At 43.7% G+C, this 17,183-nt stretch overlaps 1 protein-coding gene across 6 annotated transcripts in view; it reads right to left on the bottom strand.

Moving 5' to 3' along the window:
• The window catches only part of SSX2IP (SSX family member 2 interacting protein), a 415,768-nt gene that overhangs the window by 288,652 nt on the left and 109,933 nt on the right, over nucleotides 1–17,183 (bottom strand). For all 6 annotated transcript variants that reach the window (XM_069232285.1, XM_069232281.1, XM_069232284.1 and 3 more), the window contains exons 3-4: nucleotides 6,740–6,894; nucleotides 4,589–4,801 (exon numbers count right to left, since the gene is read on the bottom strand). In XM_069232285.1, the coding sequence (XP_069088386.1) occupies nucleotides 4,589–4,801; nucleotides 6,740–6,894 (368 nt within the window). The remainder of the gene's footprint in view (nucleotides 1–4,588; nucleotides 4,802–6,739; nucleotides 6,895–17,183) is intronic.

Here is a 17,183-nt window from a genome sequence, read left to right as displayed (position 1 = left end):
GGCCATTTGATCTTTAATGTCTAATGAGCATAGCCATTAGTAAGAAGGATCTCCTCTTATGCTTTTTGTGGGTCTATGGATCAACACACAATTTGACTCCAAACAGCCACACACACAGGTTACTCAGAAGATGCGTGGCTCGTTAAGTACTGGCTCCAGAGTAAGGTTTCTAATGTACCTGGAGGTAGCATCTGAACTAACCAATCTGCAATTCAAAGTTTGTAAAGAACGTGTTTCCCCAATGAGGCAGGGCCCAGTAAAAATTAACACTTGACAGAGGAGATGTGGGGATATTTTCAGCTTCATGGCTATGAACGCCTCAATATTCCTTGGAGAATCAAATGCCAAAATAAAGGCCCTTGTGGGAGCGTACTTGATAAAAATCCTTACAGAAAAGTATCACAGTGAGCACTCGCACCATGAAAGCTCTGGCTGCAAGGCACTGGTTTCAAATGAAGCAATACAGTCAATGGTTGGGGTAAAAATCACACATAAAACTACAACGCAATAAAAAGTAAAAAAAAAGAAAAAGCTCACCTCAAGTCACCTCCAGAGGAAGCCATAGAGACAAATGTTGGTGCCAAATGAGCAAATAAGGTTTAGGCAACATTTCTTAAGTAACTTTTCCTATTTTCACCCCAAGTGTTTGTTTTTTCCTTTTAATTTTACTGGGTGTCCGGGACCTCATGGCCTTTCAAACAAGTTATTTCTGATTTTAACATTCAAGCTAATTGGGTGCATTGCTTTAAAATGAATATTAAATACACTACCATCTACAGATCTCTTTTCATGCTCAATAAGCTGCTTTCCTAAAGATATCTCCTTTTTAGACTTAAGAGTCAAAACTGACACAAATGGATGTATGAAATCATATGATCCTTCTGGACATGGCATGATTGTTTTTGTGCCATGATTTACAATTTGTTAAGGTATATTTTCCGATTGTATATGTATACACAAACTTTAGGTTATCTTGAACTCAAATCAAGTGTTTGAGTACTTTCCTGTTTTCTCCTTCATGTGAGCAAGGAGATAAACAAGTAATCTTTCATTATTATATTTGTTGGGCCAAGGATTATATTTAAAATTGTTATTTTACTTGGTGCATTGATTGATTGATTGATTTCAAATACACTTTCTATGTACCGCAAGGAGCCACTGAATGTTGATTGCACTGCCCTAGGTCCCAGGCAGTTATTGGACTGCCCTTATTCAATTTCTCAAATCTAATATTGACCATTCTTGTGAGCACTCCCGGAGGCTGTTTTTACAAAGGATTTCATTGCATTGAATCTAAGTACTTTGTAATCCATGGTTCTGATCACATACGGCTGTGATTAATATGTAAGCCATTTTCCTTAGAAGGCTGCAATTAACTTCATGAAACCAAATCAATCAACTGTCTTCACCATCTCCCTCTGCTGTTAACGTTCATATAGTATTCCTCGTTGTCTGATTTGGGTGCCTGTTTGCAAACACGTTTGGGGCCACACCACTGTCTCTTCAATTTCCAACCTCTAATCTTATCTGCACATAGGAAGTTGTCCTCCATCATAGCTTTTTTTTTTTTGTTCATTAACTAATGGCTTGAGTTTCTTCAAGTGTTATTTATATAACAGCTATATTTATTGGTCCAGTTTGTCCAGCAATCTCAACTGGTTTAGTTGCAAGCATTGAGCCATCTGTTAAAAGGCTAGTCAAACAAGGACAATGTGTTGCAAGACAAACCCCCTCAGTGGCACACTTTTAAGCACGGCTCGTCTTTTCTACTGACGTCAAACCTACCTGCCTCAATGTTGTTCATAATTCTGTTTTTTGAACTTCTGTATTAAGCCTTCAATACCATGGTGCAGGCGATGATGGAATGCGAAGGGCATTCAGTAAATTGTTCCAACTGCAAATGATTCACTGGTTTCTCTGCAGTACCCGACCACTGCAAAACGACTTCACGTTTAAATCTTCTTGTTCCAGTTTTAAAATGCACAACTTTTCAGGTCAGTTTGTTAACACCCCCATGATTATTTGTGCCAACTACCATTCTGCTGTGGTCAGGGTTTCCAATCCCTTTGTAAAGAGAACTAGCTCCCTAATTTATCCATACTCCCCAACACCTTTGCACATTTGTTTTCATGCCTTGATATCCGTCAAACATCAGTCATAAGAGATTATTAGCTTGGATGAGCAATCAGTGTGTCTTTCAGTCATCTGGTAACTTTGGTCATGTGTTAGATCAATAAATTGAGACCAGCATACAAATATTCTACACAGTGTATTCGGCCCACAGATCTTGATCCTTCACTGTCATATTTGCCAAACTAGAGGACTCGTGTGCCTTCTCTGAAACCCTAATATCATGTAAAGCTTTGCAGAAAGACTGAGGAAGACGTATCACAAGAGGGAGGTGCTCTAAATAGGAACCCCTACATAAACAGCTATGCTACTCTTTCCCTGGAAGACCCCCCTAATCTTCCTGGGGATCCAGTGGGCCAAGGTCTCAAACGGCTCAGTGTACACTTTAGCCTGCCTGATAGTCCAGTATCCACAGCATGAGCGCAACATTCCACACCACCAAAATGAAGGCTGCCATGTATTCCTGCTGCTAGCCTGCCTGCAAAGGAAGGCTTGCAATTCAAACATCAAGTTGCTTCAGAGATAATTTAAGGTGATAAAACAACCACTTTACATTATGAGCCATCTTTACTACGGATAATTATTTCCATCACCTTTTAGAAATTCAAAATTGCATTTATTCAAGTATAGAATAGATCCTTTCAATTTCCCATTTTATAACTTGATTAGCAGGGAAACTCGGTTTAGTTGTCTAAGAAAAAGTAAAGATATGATACAAATAATAACATTTATGCCTTATGGTCTGATTAGGACAATACCACAGCATCAAAAGAAGGTCATAGTTAACGTAGGTTGTTATTGTCAGCCAATTATCAACACTTCCTCATCAGATGAAGTGCAACTTTTGAACCAATAGACAACTAGGAGAATTTATAATGTTACAAAACCATTTCATTCACCAACCTTTTGCGTTTGTTTACATATTAAAAGAGAAAAAAACCTAACCAATCTTAGCGGAAGCACACATAAGAACCTCAATTGTAATCTTGTGACACAAACCACCGTCTTCATCCCCAAAACCATCCTTACTTAGCTATACAATTCCAAGCTTCCAATGGTTGCAAATAAATTGCATATTATTTAATCAGTAAGATTTTTAGAATTAGAGAGCAACCCTCATTCCAGTCCTGGTCCCAATGCCCTCATTTCTGAAATACTGCCAGTGCTTCCCAAAGCTCAATGGTCGAATTGAGCCAACTAACCAGAATACATTTTATCAAGTTGGTAACCATCCTGCCGAACGCCCAACTAACTCTGTGGATAAAGAGTTGTTACATACCAATCCTCTGTTTCCAATGGCCATCATAAATGGCTATCCTCCAGTTCAATTTCACCCAGCTTCAAAGCTGCTGTTGTGACACCTCTATTGAAGTTACTCATCTCGGATCTCGACAAGTTAGTCAGCTATCGCTCAATCTCAGAGCTGCCCTTCTTGGCTTTGCTTTTGGAGTGGGTTGTTGTCCATCAGCTTACTAGTACAACAGATTCCAAAGCTTCAGACAGTATAAAAATTATGCAGCTGGGTTGGAGTTTGGCCTCAGGGTCATGGACCACATCTCAGGAGCCTTCTTCCCCTCTTCAATAGCTCCTTATTAAACAGTTTTTCAAAACTATACAGTTTTTTTTTTTGTTTTTTTTTAATCCAGTGTGGCTTGCTCAAAAGGCTACGTATTTACCGACTGGTTGCGATCGACTGAGAGTTCTGCATGTCACTGCCCACCTCGCTCTTTAAAATCTATTGAGCAAGCTCTTTTCCCGCTTTCCTGATTCTGCCATTCGTCTTTGGGTTGTTGATCTTTCTATGTCGCAACTCCTCAGAGTTTTAATACCTTCCATCTCCTGCCCAAAAAGAACCAAGTCTTTTATGGTTCCATAAGCTACCGAAAACATGGTTATTCCAGAACTCTTCCTATTGTGGGGGTTTGTTGACAGCCATTTTGCATCAGGATTTAGCTAGGTAATCTGTGATTTGGGTTCAGCTCCAAGATAGCCACAAGGGTGAAATCCTAAGCTCTATAAATACCTTAAAATAAATAAGTCTCACATCACTTTATATTTACCACCCTAGTTTTTGTGAGCCGTCTTCCTCCTGGGAATCAGACACCCCCACCCCTGAATTTGTCAAAACTTGAAATATTTTGAAGGTTACTAGCTCCATACATAGTTGCACATGCACTATATCATAGAGAGCATTAACATAAACAACTTTAATTTCACCCACAACTCAGACTTCTGTATATCTACTTCCTTGTTTAAAAGAGAATCCAGATGACTTCCACATAATGTTTTCTTCCAAGTGTAATCTTACAGTGAATAACTGTCTGTCCGTTCCAGCTTTCCCTTTCATGATACTCGTACACATTAGAAAATCTTGTAATAGAAGTAACTTACAAACTAAAGGAAAATATATATCAACATACATATATGTATTACATTCCAATTAAAATGTGTCATGTACCTTATGTTTGAAATTGCTGTTTTGGAGGTGATCCATATCACTTAGCAGTTTGACGTGTTGGATCTCTGCTTCTTCATGAATTCTGAGGTTTTTACGATGAAGGAGCAGCAAATCATTCAAGCAATTCACAGCTGACACTATGTTTAATTGTCTCTTTATCCCTTGCCTTTTGATCTCTTCATACAATGAGGAAAAGCCCAAGATTGTGAGCTCCTGGCAACAAAAACAGAATAGTTTATATAGACAAGTAGTACTTCCAGAGTACAACTAAAACTGCTGTACACAAAATCACAGTAATTTTAGAGTCCAGACATTAAAGATTATCACTACTCACACAATAGCTGGCCAAGAAATCAGACAAAACCCAGGTTAGGTCAAAGGACTTATGACTCCAGTAAAATGAACTCCCACTTAATGTTCTGAAAGAATACCTAAAACATTTAGAATCGTCTAACAAGGTGTCCCAAAAGGCAGCCTTCCACTTTGGTTTGAGCCCGAATTAAATCTCAGATTTCGTTTTTTTGTCCTTACAAGTTTACTTACTTCTATTCCCCAAGGCACAGCTGATTGCAAGAATGCTGACAAAGTATTTAGATGTGCCAGGGACTCTTGGTTGGATGGGTAGTAGCCATGTGACTCAGCTGAAAGTGCCCACAATTTGGAATTTATTTTTGGCATCATACTTAACTACCAGGCTTATTTGAATAAGCACACCGTCTTGTTTTCCACTTATTAAGTACTCAGGAGGATCTTCCCTCTTTCCATTGAAAGCAATCATCTTTAGACAGAACTACTGAAAATCTTTACTCTATTAAGCCGTACTACCAGAATCCAAGACTATAACTCATTCAGAAATCAGCTGTCATACTCATTCTGAGTCTGAGTTTGAGTCATAGGCCACAGGTCCACAAATATTCTTCCTACACTAGTGCCCCCTTTCATCTTGTGTAATCTATTCAAGACAGTGCATTGCTCAAAGCCATTCCAAGGACCCCAATCTTTGGAAGATTTTAAGCCTCATGCCCCTTCTCAAAGTCGTAGATCCTTAGGTCTTCACTGGTGGGCAACCTCTTTCCACGTTGGCTCACAAAGCCTAGAATAAAGTCTTTCTTAGATTGAAAGCCACTAAGTGTCACCTACACTATCATTAGAAAGTAAAATCTATTTTTTTTAACCGTATGTTTGGACTACATTTGCTTCACCAGCCTTTGTGTCTACTCCCACAGCACCAGGACATCCCATTCCAGAGCAGCAGTTGAGATTTAAAAAGTACATATTATGGAGGATTTGTGTTACAGGTTTGTTATGGCAGGGATACAATTATTTGGCATTTCTGTCCTATGCTTGACGAAAGGGCAATGTTCCATCTTAAGCGTACTGCCGGATGTTATGCATATGGCATGCATTACAGAAACGTGGTTTTGTGAACCACGACAGCTGTACATGTGGAGCACCTGGCATGAGCTAGATATGAGCGGCCTTCCAACTGGTCCTGCTAAGTGTTTGTTATTTTAGTGGCAATCACATTTAGGAATGTCTAGACAGCCAACAATATACAAATCTGGATGCATGTGGCATGTCAACCAAGGTATTCCCTTGGATGATTATGTGTCCCACAGGAGCCGTGTAGAAAGTATCAAAACAGGGTTAGCCACCTGCGAGGTCTTTAAGTCACAATTCACTGTTTTCACTCAATATACAGTACAGCAACATCTTGAGGATAAATTAGTTAACTATTTATCACAAGATTTTAGTACCGTTATACTAGTGGTTCTTAAGTTTGATCTTTACACCAATTACTTCTCTTAAAACTATTCTTCTAGCTGATTACCCTCCTCACTCCTGCCAAACCATTTTCCATAATGAATTTTTGTTTTACTCGCATACTCTAAAAGCTGCGCGATTCAACACCATTTTCGCTCTTTAAATGCCTTGTTTTTTGTATTAGTGGCTGGCTGCTAGTTAAGAGGTACAAGCTGGGTACCCGCCGCTTTATTCATCCATTTTTTTATTTATTTTTTATATAAGTATTGGTCAAGTAGTCACTAATTCATATTATTTAAAAATACATCTGCCCCTCCTAAAGTAGTTTCTGAACATCCATACCATTAAAAATGCAATTGTCAGTCTCAATAAAACAATAACTCTCACCTGGTCAAGATAAGATATGCACTGATCAACATTCTCCTCTGTGCAAAAGGCAACGGGATTACTGCAAGAGGTTTTACAGAAAGTTGGTGAAGTGTGGAGCAGGTTTGAGGGAGACATCATTAGTGCGGAGGTACCAGATGATTGAATCTTGCTATCTGTAACAAGGCAAAAATCAATTTAATAAAAAGGTGCAGTAATCCCCCAAATTCGACCCAATTGACTGGTAACTTGGCCACAGAACAGAAAACAAGCTCACGAGAACACACTGGTTACCCTAGTAGTTGGCTCATCAAGCCTTAATACACCAGTTTTATTTTTTTAAGAGTAAAGTTAGAAAATGTAAAAATGCTTATATGGAGATTGCAGTAGTCCTTGCTTTCCTTCTGTTACAGCCGAGTAGGAACTGCCTGCAGTGGCAGGAAGAACATGAAAAGCTTTTCTAACAAGGAGATTGTTAACATTCTTAACCATCCTCACAGTGGGGCTACACCCATTCACTAAAGGTTTTGGACAAGAAAGCGTTGTGAAATATAAGGTAAGGGCTAATACAAACAGTCTCAACGTGAAAGCTTTTTCTTCCTCTGCTCCGTTCTGACTCTTCCCCAGCCGATTGTGGATCTGATTGAAAGGTCAAAAATGCTGAATTAGATAAAAACAAAAAGGCCAGCCACAAAAGTCCTAGCCAAAAGCAGAATTGTTTTTACTAGGCTCCCTTAGACAGCGCATGAGCTGTTGCTGCAAGACATTTCGTTTACCTACAGTGAGCTTATAGCCCGCCCACAGCTTACCATTTGGAAGCTTTAGCATTGCTCTCTTTTCCTTCATGCCTGTGTCTTGACATGTCTGCAGCCCATCATTCTCTTGAGTTTGGAAAACGGACCAAGTACTGAAGTTCTTCAATTGCTCCTAATTTTGGGGCTTTTTTTGGGGGGAGGGGAGGGGAATTGAGATGAGAAGGGATTCAAGCACTCCACATGCAAGCTTGCGTTTTCACTTAATCTCCCATATCCCCGACCATGTAGCTTTTATAATTCAATCAATCATAATTTATAGAGTGCAACTACTTACCCGTACGGGTTCCAAGGCGCTGAAAGGGGGGTTCGATCCTCTGTGCTTCAGTTGAAGAGCCAGGTCTTTAGGGCCTTCCTGAATTGAGGCAACAATAGTGACTGCCTGAGGTGAAGAGGCAAGGTGTTCCAGCTCTTTGCTGCAAAATAGGTGAAGGATATTCCTCCAGCCGAGGTCTTCCATATGCAGGGTTTGGTGGCTAGTGTCTGTTGAGCAGAGTGGGGAGGTCTGGCAGGGGAGTAAAAGGTGATGCAGTGATTGAGGTAGGTGGGTCCTGGGTCATGGAGCACCTTGTGTGCGTGGACGAGGAGTCGCAAGTGGATTCTTTTCTCGATGGGAAGCCAGGGGAGGTTCCTTAGGTGTCTGGTAATGTGTTTGCGGCGGGGGACAACCAGGAGGAGTCTGGTGGAGGCGTTTTTGGATGTGCTGTAGTTTTTTCAGGTTCTTCTGAGTGGTGCTGGTGTGGAGGGTGTTGCCATAGTAGTCTCTGGTAGTGACCAGGGCGTGCTTTACGGTTTTGTGGCAGTCATTTGGGATCCATTTGAAGATCTTCCTGAGACTTAATAGTGTGTGAAAACAGGAGGATGCAACTGACTTGATGGGTCATGGTGAGCAATGAATCCAAGATGAAGCAGAGGTTGTGTGCATGGTTTGTTGGGATGGTTGGGGGGGTGGGGAGGGGTGAAGGGAGGAGTGCAGAGGGAAGCGGGACACCAGGAGTCTTCCCAGGCTGATGTGGAAGGACCCAGGATAATGATCTCGGCCTTGTCAGAGTTGAGCTTGAGGCAGCTGTCCTTCATCCAGGAGGCAACAGCTTCCATCCCGTTGTGGAAATTCTTCTTGGCAGTTGTGGGGTTTTCAGTCAGTGAGATGATCAACTGGGCGCCGTCAGCATAGGAAACTATGCTCAGTCCGTGGTTCCAGACTATGGATGCGAGCGGGCCATGTAAATGTTAAAGAGTTGGGGCTCAGGGAGGAGCCCTGGGGTACTCCACAGCAGATCTCCATAGGTTCTGATAGGAGTCAGACTGAGTATTGCCTGTCAGGAAGGAGCATATCCACTGTAGGGCGTTTCCGCAGATGCCAGCTGCGTGGAGTCTGGAGGGGAGGGTGTGATACAAGACTATGTCAAAGGCAGCCAATCTGTCCAGTAGGAAGAGGGCTGCTGTTTGGCCACAGTCGAGCAGATGTCCTCTGTGGCAGCGAGGAGGGCGGTCTCCATGCTTTGGTTGCTCCTGAAACTTGATTTGGAGATGACCAGGACTTTGTTGTCCTCGATGTGTTTGCAGAGCTGTGTGTTGATGGCCTTGGCTAGGAAAGGCAGCAGGGAGATGGGGCAGTAGTTCTTGAGGTCCAGACGGTCGACTGTGGGTTTCTTCAGGAGTGGGCTGATCTCAGAGTGCTTCCAGTCCTTGGGGAAGGTAGCAGTCTTCATGGAACAGTTCTGTGGCAGAGCTCGGGTGCGATGGAGGTGTTGGCTTTATTGAAAATGTGGCGAGAACTGGGGTCAGTAGGGGCTCAAGAGTGGATGCCGCTCACAATTGAGCAGGTCTGGTCTGTGGCGAGGGTGGTCCAGAAGTGCAGGATCTGTGAAGGTTCAGAGGGTCTGAGCTGGAGGGTTGTTGGTGGGCTCGGAGGGTCTTGGGGTCCGAAACGATCATAGATGTTGGTGATTTTCCAGTGGAAGAAGGTGGCTAGTCGGTCGCAGAGGTCCTTAGACAGAGGGATGTTTGCCACTTCCGAAGGGGGGTCTAGCGAACTCCTTGACCACTGCGAAGAGCTCTATACTGTTGTGTGCAGTGGCACTGATACGTTCCTGCAGGGGGGCTTTCCTGGTCAGGGCTCGAAAAATTGACTTGACCACTTGGCACTGGTGAGTCTTATTTGATAAGGTCGAGCTATTTTTAAATACTTACTTGTCCCTTCTGGCCAGTTGACACTGAACAGGTGTTCCGTTCAGCTGAAAAGTGGAGGGGCAATAAAAAGAAATCTTGTTCTTATGTCACATTTGCTCTGTGTTCAAAGACAGGGGTCAAAAGTCAGTTTTTCTTACAATTACTTTTTCCTTCTGACTGCAGAGTTCCAGGACTTTGTAAGGTGAACTGTGTGACCTGCCGCTTAGAATGTAAAATAAAAGGATATAGGGTGTCAGTTTTTTCCTAACACACATTTAAATGACTAAACCAACTGTGCAAACATTTCAAAACATATTTCAGTAGTTGTGAAAGTCAAAAATATAAAAAAAGATTTTAATAGGATGAAAACAAATCAGAATACTTTGTGTTGATGTGCAAAGGATATGTTTTCTGAAACCCAATTTCCAGAGATTAATACACTGGGGGAGATTCAGGGGTAGGGAATCTGCAACTATATATTGTCTCCACCAGAAAAGGTGTTACCGAAGGTAGGTATCTTGTTCTTTTTTTTTTTTTTTTTTTTTTAGTAGTACAAGACACTGGGAGTGGCCTTAAAGAGCCATATGTCATAGATAATATAGATAGACAACTAAGGAGGCTAGATAGATAAATAAGGAGGTGTATAGTTTGGGAAAAACAGCAAATATATGAAATAATCCTACACGGAGATGTGAAAACCTTGTGTAACGTCAGAGTAGCTGGTTTAGGATGTTTTATCAGCAGGCCCAGGTCTTGGGTGTCAAGTAAAGACTGGTATTTCAAAACTCCCTGGTTATCAGTCATTTTCCAGTCTAAGATACGATTAGAGATGTATGTATGATCAGTCTTTATGAAGGAATCATTTTCCAAACTTGAAAAGGAATGAATGGATCAAAAGTGGTTTCTGCTCAATAATTCCTAGATTTCTGAAGGGATGGTACAAGACAAATCTCTTGTACATGTGATCAGGAGCTGAGCTGCAGAGGGCTTAATTAACAAGGCAGAACAGTTTTCTTTAACTTGTAGCCAGTGAAAGGCTATTCCAGCAAGTGACATATGGTCATGACCGTGAAGGCCGAATAGATGCCAGGATGCATGGTTTTAAACACTTCAGAGTTTGGTACCTCATTTATTAGGCAGGCTGATGACACACAAATACTACTTAAATTAGAATGCCTCAAAAACATTGAAAACCTCACAAATCTTCAGTTGCCTCAGAGCCGTTGATCAGTGGATGACCTGGAGCCATCTCAAACTAAATACCTCCAAAACAGAAATACTCGTATGTGGTGAATGGAAAAATTATGACCCTCTGTGCGTCTGGCCTGACGATCTCGGACCACCTCCTCAATTATCCAAGGAAGTTAAAAATATAGGAATCACCATGGATTCCAAGTTAACTATGAATGCCCAAGTGGACAAATTAGCACGAACAAGCTTCATCGCCTTGAAGACTTTACAACGCATCTTCCCCCACCTCGGATTTCCACACAAGGTGCAAGCTACTATCTCGCTTGTACTATCCAAACTGGATTATGCCAATGGCCTTTACCATGGATCATCTCGATCTATTATGAAAAAAACTACAATGTATCCAGAATTCCGCAGCCAGGCTACTATTACATGTAAAGCCGCAAGCCCACATCTACCCTGCCTTGAGAGCACTACACTGGTTACCCGTTGCCAGAAGATGCACTTTCAAGCTGCTTTGTATCATCAATTAATTCTAATTATGTATTGTATGTGCATGTGTGTGTGTGTGTATATATATATATATATATATATATATATATATATAGTTGTTTCTGTGCTTGGCATGTTCGTGGGTCATTGCATGGCTCCTGGGTGGGTTGTTATACTAGAAATCTATGAATTCCTGCTCTCATCTTATCACACTTATCTACCCATCATCATGTCATGTCTCTATCAAACTATCCTTCATTCTCACTCTGACTCATCCCAAATCCTTTCTACTACTTTCATCTCCTAAATACCTCTGCCTAAGCTCTTCCCTCCGCTTCCACATCCAACTCACCAAACCTCACTCTACTACTGTGACCTCCCACACAACCCTACTAAATTCTCCCTCATTTATCTCACCCTGCTACTATGATCTCCCTAACCCTTCCACAGACTCTTCCCTCCTCCATCCCCCTTTACTCATCCCAAGCCTTTGGGTTGAGTAAATTAAGGATATACTCCCAATTAACACTTGTGAATTTCTTTCCTCCTCCACCCCTCCATTACTCCAGTCAATCTAACTAACAAACTCTCATATCCGCGGCTCAAATTAACTCATAATACCAAAATTGTACTCATTATTTCCTGATACTAATCCAGCACTAATTCTTGTTGGGTTCCAGAGTAGCGTGCTACTCACCGAAAAGCGCTTCGGCGCCTCGTCAGGGGTAGTAAGCACTATATAAATACAATTATAATAATAATAAGAAGAAGAAGAAGAAGAAGAAGAAAATATAGTTTTATCAGTAAAGGTGCAAGTTAGTGGAGAGGTTTTTAGACATTTCTTGGAAAGTTACTGTGTGTAGATGACAATGTTACCGCATCATGGTTTAGTAATATATTTATGAAACCTGAGTGTTTAAACAAACTGAGAAACAGTCCTGCCCTGAAGCCAATGCTGTTAGTAACCTAAAAGAAGACCTAAGTTATGGGTATGTGGGCTTGATTCTTGTGATGCATGCAGCAAACTTGAGTCTTCCTAAAGAAACAAGAGGTTTTTTTTGTACTGCAGAAATGCTGAGCTCCCATATTTGAAGGTGCAATCATATGTGAGAATGAAGAAAAAGGCGACTTTAAACTATTTGCCTAGGATCACAACATTTGAGTCTATTTAAGATACTCACCCTACAGGTCTAGTAACATTTTAAAGATTTTTCGAGCCCTGCTGGTGCATGTGAGGAGGTGGAGGTATGATTTGTAGGTGGATTCGAAGGCGGTGAGGTCTCCCGGGGACTTGCTGCTTCTCTATCTTTTTTCTAGCTGTCTGCAATTGTGCCTTGAGCTATGGATTGTGGGGGGAGGACCAGCTGGCCTTCTTGAGGTTGTGTTCACTGAGGTCTTTTCGGAGTAGTGCTAGGGTGTTAGCACTGAACTTCCACCAATGGGTCTTCGAATGTGCCGAGATGTTTGAGTCTGTGGCGAGGGGAGGAAGAAATTTGCTGAGGGTGTTAGTGAGCTCTTCCTTGGTGATCTGGTTTCACTACCTGCTTGGTGAGCGGAGTGTGCGGGGGTGGATGGTCGTTGTGGTGATGGAAAAATGAATGCAGTGGTGGTCGGTCTAGTGTAGCGAGGAGGTGTTGTCAACAGTGATGATGTTGCTGGAGGAAAAGATGGGGTCTAGTTTATGTCTAGCAATTAGTGTTGGCAAGGTGACCAGTTGCTTGAGGCCTATTGTGGCGAGGTCCTTGAGCAGGGAAGCGGTGTTGATGTGGTAGTTGAGGTGGCCGAGGAGAGTGCGTGGGGAGATATGATGTTGACAATGGAGTGGCTGATGGCTGGCAGGGCCGGGTGGCCTGTAGATGAGGGTGCAGCGGAAGGTGGACTTGGGAGTGACGTGGATCAGGAAATGGAGGTGCTCCATGAGAGGGAAGTGTTCTTCTGCGTTGGTTGTCAGGCGGAGAGTGGATTTGTGTACGATGGCCAGGCCGCTGCCGCAGTCTTTGCGGAGCAGATTGTAGTCGCTGGGGACGGTGCTGATGCTGGGTTCATCCATGTTTTGGTGAGAAAGACACTGTCTGGGTGGGTGGGGTCTAGCAGGTCTCAGAGTTCTACAGCATGTTTGTGGAGCAGCGTATGGAGGAGGATGCAGCCGATGCACTCCGGGTGGGTGTTTGATGGCCCAATGGTGGGAGGTCTGGTTTAGGGTGGGGGTGTGGTAGCAGGAGAACGGTCCATGGGTGTCTCTGGGTGATGCAAGATGACAGGCAGTGGAGCACCTTTGTTCAGCATGTGGAGGGTCTCTGCGTTATAGCGACGGATGATCGGAGGACAGGATTTGTGGCGCTGGGCGTGGTCCAGGCATAGGCGGGCTTGCCTTTGGCACACCTGTGGCGTGGCCACCATTAATAAGGGGAAGGAGGTGGAAAGGTACAGTCAGCTGGGATGCAGGAGGGAAGGAGGGCAGGAAAGCACTCCACAGGGAGTGGGGCGGAGCCACAGCGGCAGAGAAATCGAGTGCAGGGCGAGAGAAAGGCGCTAAAAGGAAAGAGTAATGAAAGAATGAAGAAATAGAATAAATAAAAATAAAAATGACAAAGCACAGAAAAATGAGCAAAAGTAATGATGACCTGCACAGATACTCACAGGTAGAAGCCTACGGGTGGAGGTGGGCCTCGAACTGGAAGTCAGGCAGGCTCTCAGTTCGATCTTGGCAGCAACAGGTGCAAGGGGCCTAGCTACGTGGTTAACAGCATGGCTGACTAACAGGGCCATGGAAGATGTGTGGCGTGCCCATCACCCGGTGGATAGGGATTATCCCTACTATTCCCATATCCACCAGGTACACACTACAATAGACCGATTTGTATGCAATGGGTCAATCTGTAGGGCAGATGAAAAATACTGAGCACCTAGGCCGTACATTCTCGGACCACAGCCCATTTCTGATCCACCTGCACATGGCGGGAACCTACGGCCTCCTATCCAAACATGGCGCCTCCAACCAGTGGTGCTGGAAGATGCAAGTTCAAGTCACATTATCCACAGTAGTGGCGGAATACTGTTCCTGCAATGTGGGATAGACATTGCAAAGGGGAGTGGAATAGGAGGCCCTCAAGGTGGTGGTGGTACGGGCCACTGTATGGGTCAGACGATAGGTATCAAGAAAGCACTGGAAGGAGACCTCCATTGCCTTGAAGACTGACTACATATTTTGTACTCTCCTCCCCCCACCCCCCACCAAGAGGACTTTTAACACAGTGAGTTGGGACTATTTAGAAGTTACTATGTGTCAGCTGGGATTAGAAGAAGCATGGCTTAAGTGGTTCAGGTTGCTCTACGCTTCCCCAACCGCAAGAGTCAAGACTGGGCGGCAGATTTCTGATGTCTATGACACATACAGGGGAACCAGGCAGGGGTGTCCGCTATCCCCATTGTTCTTTGCCATTGTACACTGTTCCCTTTACTCATTATTGTAAGCTGCATATCTGAATAATAAACATCTTTTCAAACTATAGTGCCTACTCTCGCGAAGTATGCATATTGATACATAGGAACCTGCCTTTTCACCATCAGTTAACTGTGGCTGACCCAGAAGGTAGATGTCTGCTTATAGGAGGGGTGTTGGCAGGGAGACGTATGACCTTGCTTAATCTGTACACTCCCAACACTGATTCACCGGAGATTTTCTGCACCATTCAAGCACACCTAGACAGAGAACCTGCTGAGCATTTGATTGTTGTTGGGGATTTCAACCTACTACAGAATGAGGCTGTGGAATCCACATCCAAGCATCTCACCACTAAAATACACTCCAGGCGAATCCTCCGGGACATATGCGAGGTGCACTCTATGCATGACCAATGGCAGCTTTCCCAGGCGCCAGCGCTTCAATACACTGTTTACTCCACCCCCACGTCAAGTGGTCGCGGATAGATTTTTGGCTATTATAGTCTTTGCTGCTGCGCTGCCCATTTATTGCGCACTGTTAGACCACTCTCTTGTTCACCCAACACTCCGAATACCATGTGGGGCAATACATCGGGAGAACTTGACGCTTTCCCACCATGGTGCTCCACGGTGATGCCTTTCAAGCAAATCTTCGCATGGCAATCAATGAATACTTTACCAAAAACACTGCAACAGCACCCTCTAGAGCAGTACTCTGGAAGGCATTTAAAGCATGTATCAGGGGAATCATATCTATGCATTTGGGTGTTCTGTTCTCTATCCAACGTGATACGAGCCGGGTTGCAGATGTGCTGCCCAGCCTGGATTGACAGGATGGTGCCAGATATGAAGGGGGCTCTCTGCATGACAGATCATGGCTGCTGGAGGAGTTCCAGAAGCTTGCGGACCGGAAAATTAAACTCATGGGTTAATGCGCCAGAACACATTGCTACGGTAAGGGCAAACGGCCCAGTGGCATGCTGGCCTGCGCCCTTCGACACCCCCCCCTCCAACCCCCAGGTCACTATCATATATTCTCAAGTTACAACTCTTGGGGGGGGCAGGGGCGGTGGGAGCAGCTGTAGTGCAGGCACAACTTCTTGAATACTACTCCAATCTTGAAACCGACGAGACACCCCCCACCCCTCTGCTCTCCCACCCTGCTGAGCTATCTCGAGGAGGTGGCCATGGTGTGCCTGGACTCGCCAAAGCAGCAGTTCCGTGGGGCACTTTTCCTGAGGAGATCACCGCTGCCATGTACTCTCTGGATGGCTCCAAAGCAGCAAGACTGAACGGATTCACGAGAAGATTTTATAAAGCACTCAAAACACTTTTAGCTCTTCATCTCCTTGAGATGTACCAGGAGGCCTTGGAGAAGGGAGAGCTGCTGCCCACTCTACAAGAAGCAGTGATTACCTTACTGCTGAAATCAAGCAAGGATCCCACACACTGTGCGGATCTTTACAGACCACTGTCTCTCCTCGGTTTTGATAATAAAATACTGGCGAAGCTGCTCGCCACCAGACCATCTTTACTGCTAGAAGAAATAATCATGTCGGCCAAAGCAGAATCCGTGCTCCATAGATCAACGTCCATTAACCTTCAAACTGTTTTTGCCACATACATAGAGTCTCGCCTACCATCCCTCCTGCGTTTGCCTTACTTGATGCAGAGAAGGCATGACTCTTTAAAATGGCCCTACTGACAGGTCATACTCCATAAAATAGGATGCCCCAAGGGTTCGCATCATTAATTATGCGGTTATACTCTTCACCAACCGCCTGCCTTCAGATCAACAGCACATTAACACCCTCATTCCCCAATTCCAGAGAGGAGGCAGGAATGTCCCCTCTACCCCTTACTCTTTAGTTTAGCATTAGATCGACTTGTATGACACTTAAACATCTTCATCGCAGGTTACAGTTCAAAACAGGCCCCTTGCTGATTTCTCTCTATGCTGACGATATGCTCCTGTTCCCACGCATCATGCGGCCAAACTAGACACGGTGCTCCGAGAAATATCTTGCTTTGGAACACACTCAGGCCTCAAGATTACCTTTGGTAAACCTGAATTATTTCCCCTCACAGCGGCCACCTCTCCTGTCATAAGTGAGTACCCACTCAAATCATGCGACAATCAGCTCAAGTACCTGGGAACACATATCAACAGAGATCGCAAGCAGGTAATATGCCTTAATTATGGTGCGGCATTGGACAAATTTGAGGCCCAGATTGAACACTGGTCCATTGCGTGATGCATTGCCTTAATTCAAATGATTGTACTACTGCATTTCTTATATTTATTCATTAATGTTACTATCCCCCTCAGAAACTCCTTCGCGACTCTGCAGACA

Source organism: Pleurodeles waltl, chromosome 4_2, assembly GCF_031143425.1.
Source record: "Pleurodeles waltl isolate 20211129_DDA chromosome 4_2, aPleWal1.hap1.20221129, whole genome shotgun sequence".
Taxonomy (NCBI): Eukaryota; Metazoa; Chordata; class Amphibia; order Caudata; family Salamandridae; genus Pleurodeles; species Pleurodeles waltl.
The sequence above is the reverse complement of the archived record's forward strand: the minus strand, read 5'-3'. Positions and strand labels throughout refer to the sequence as shown.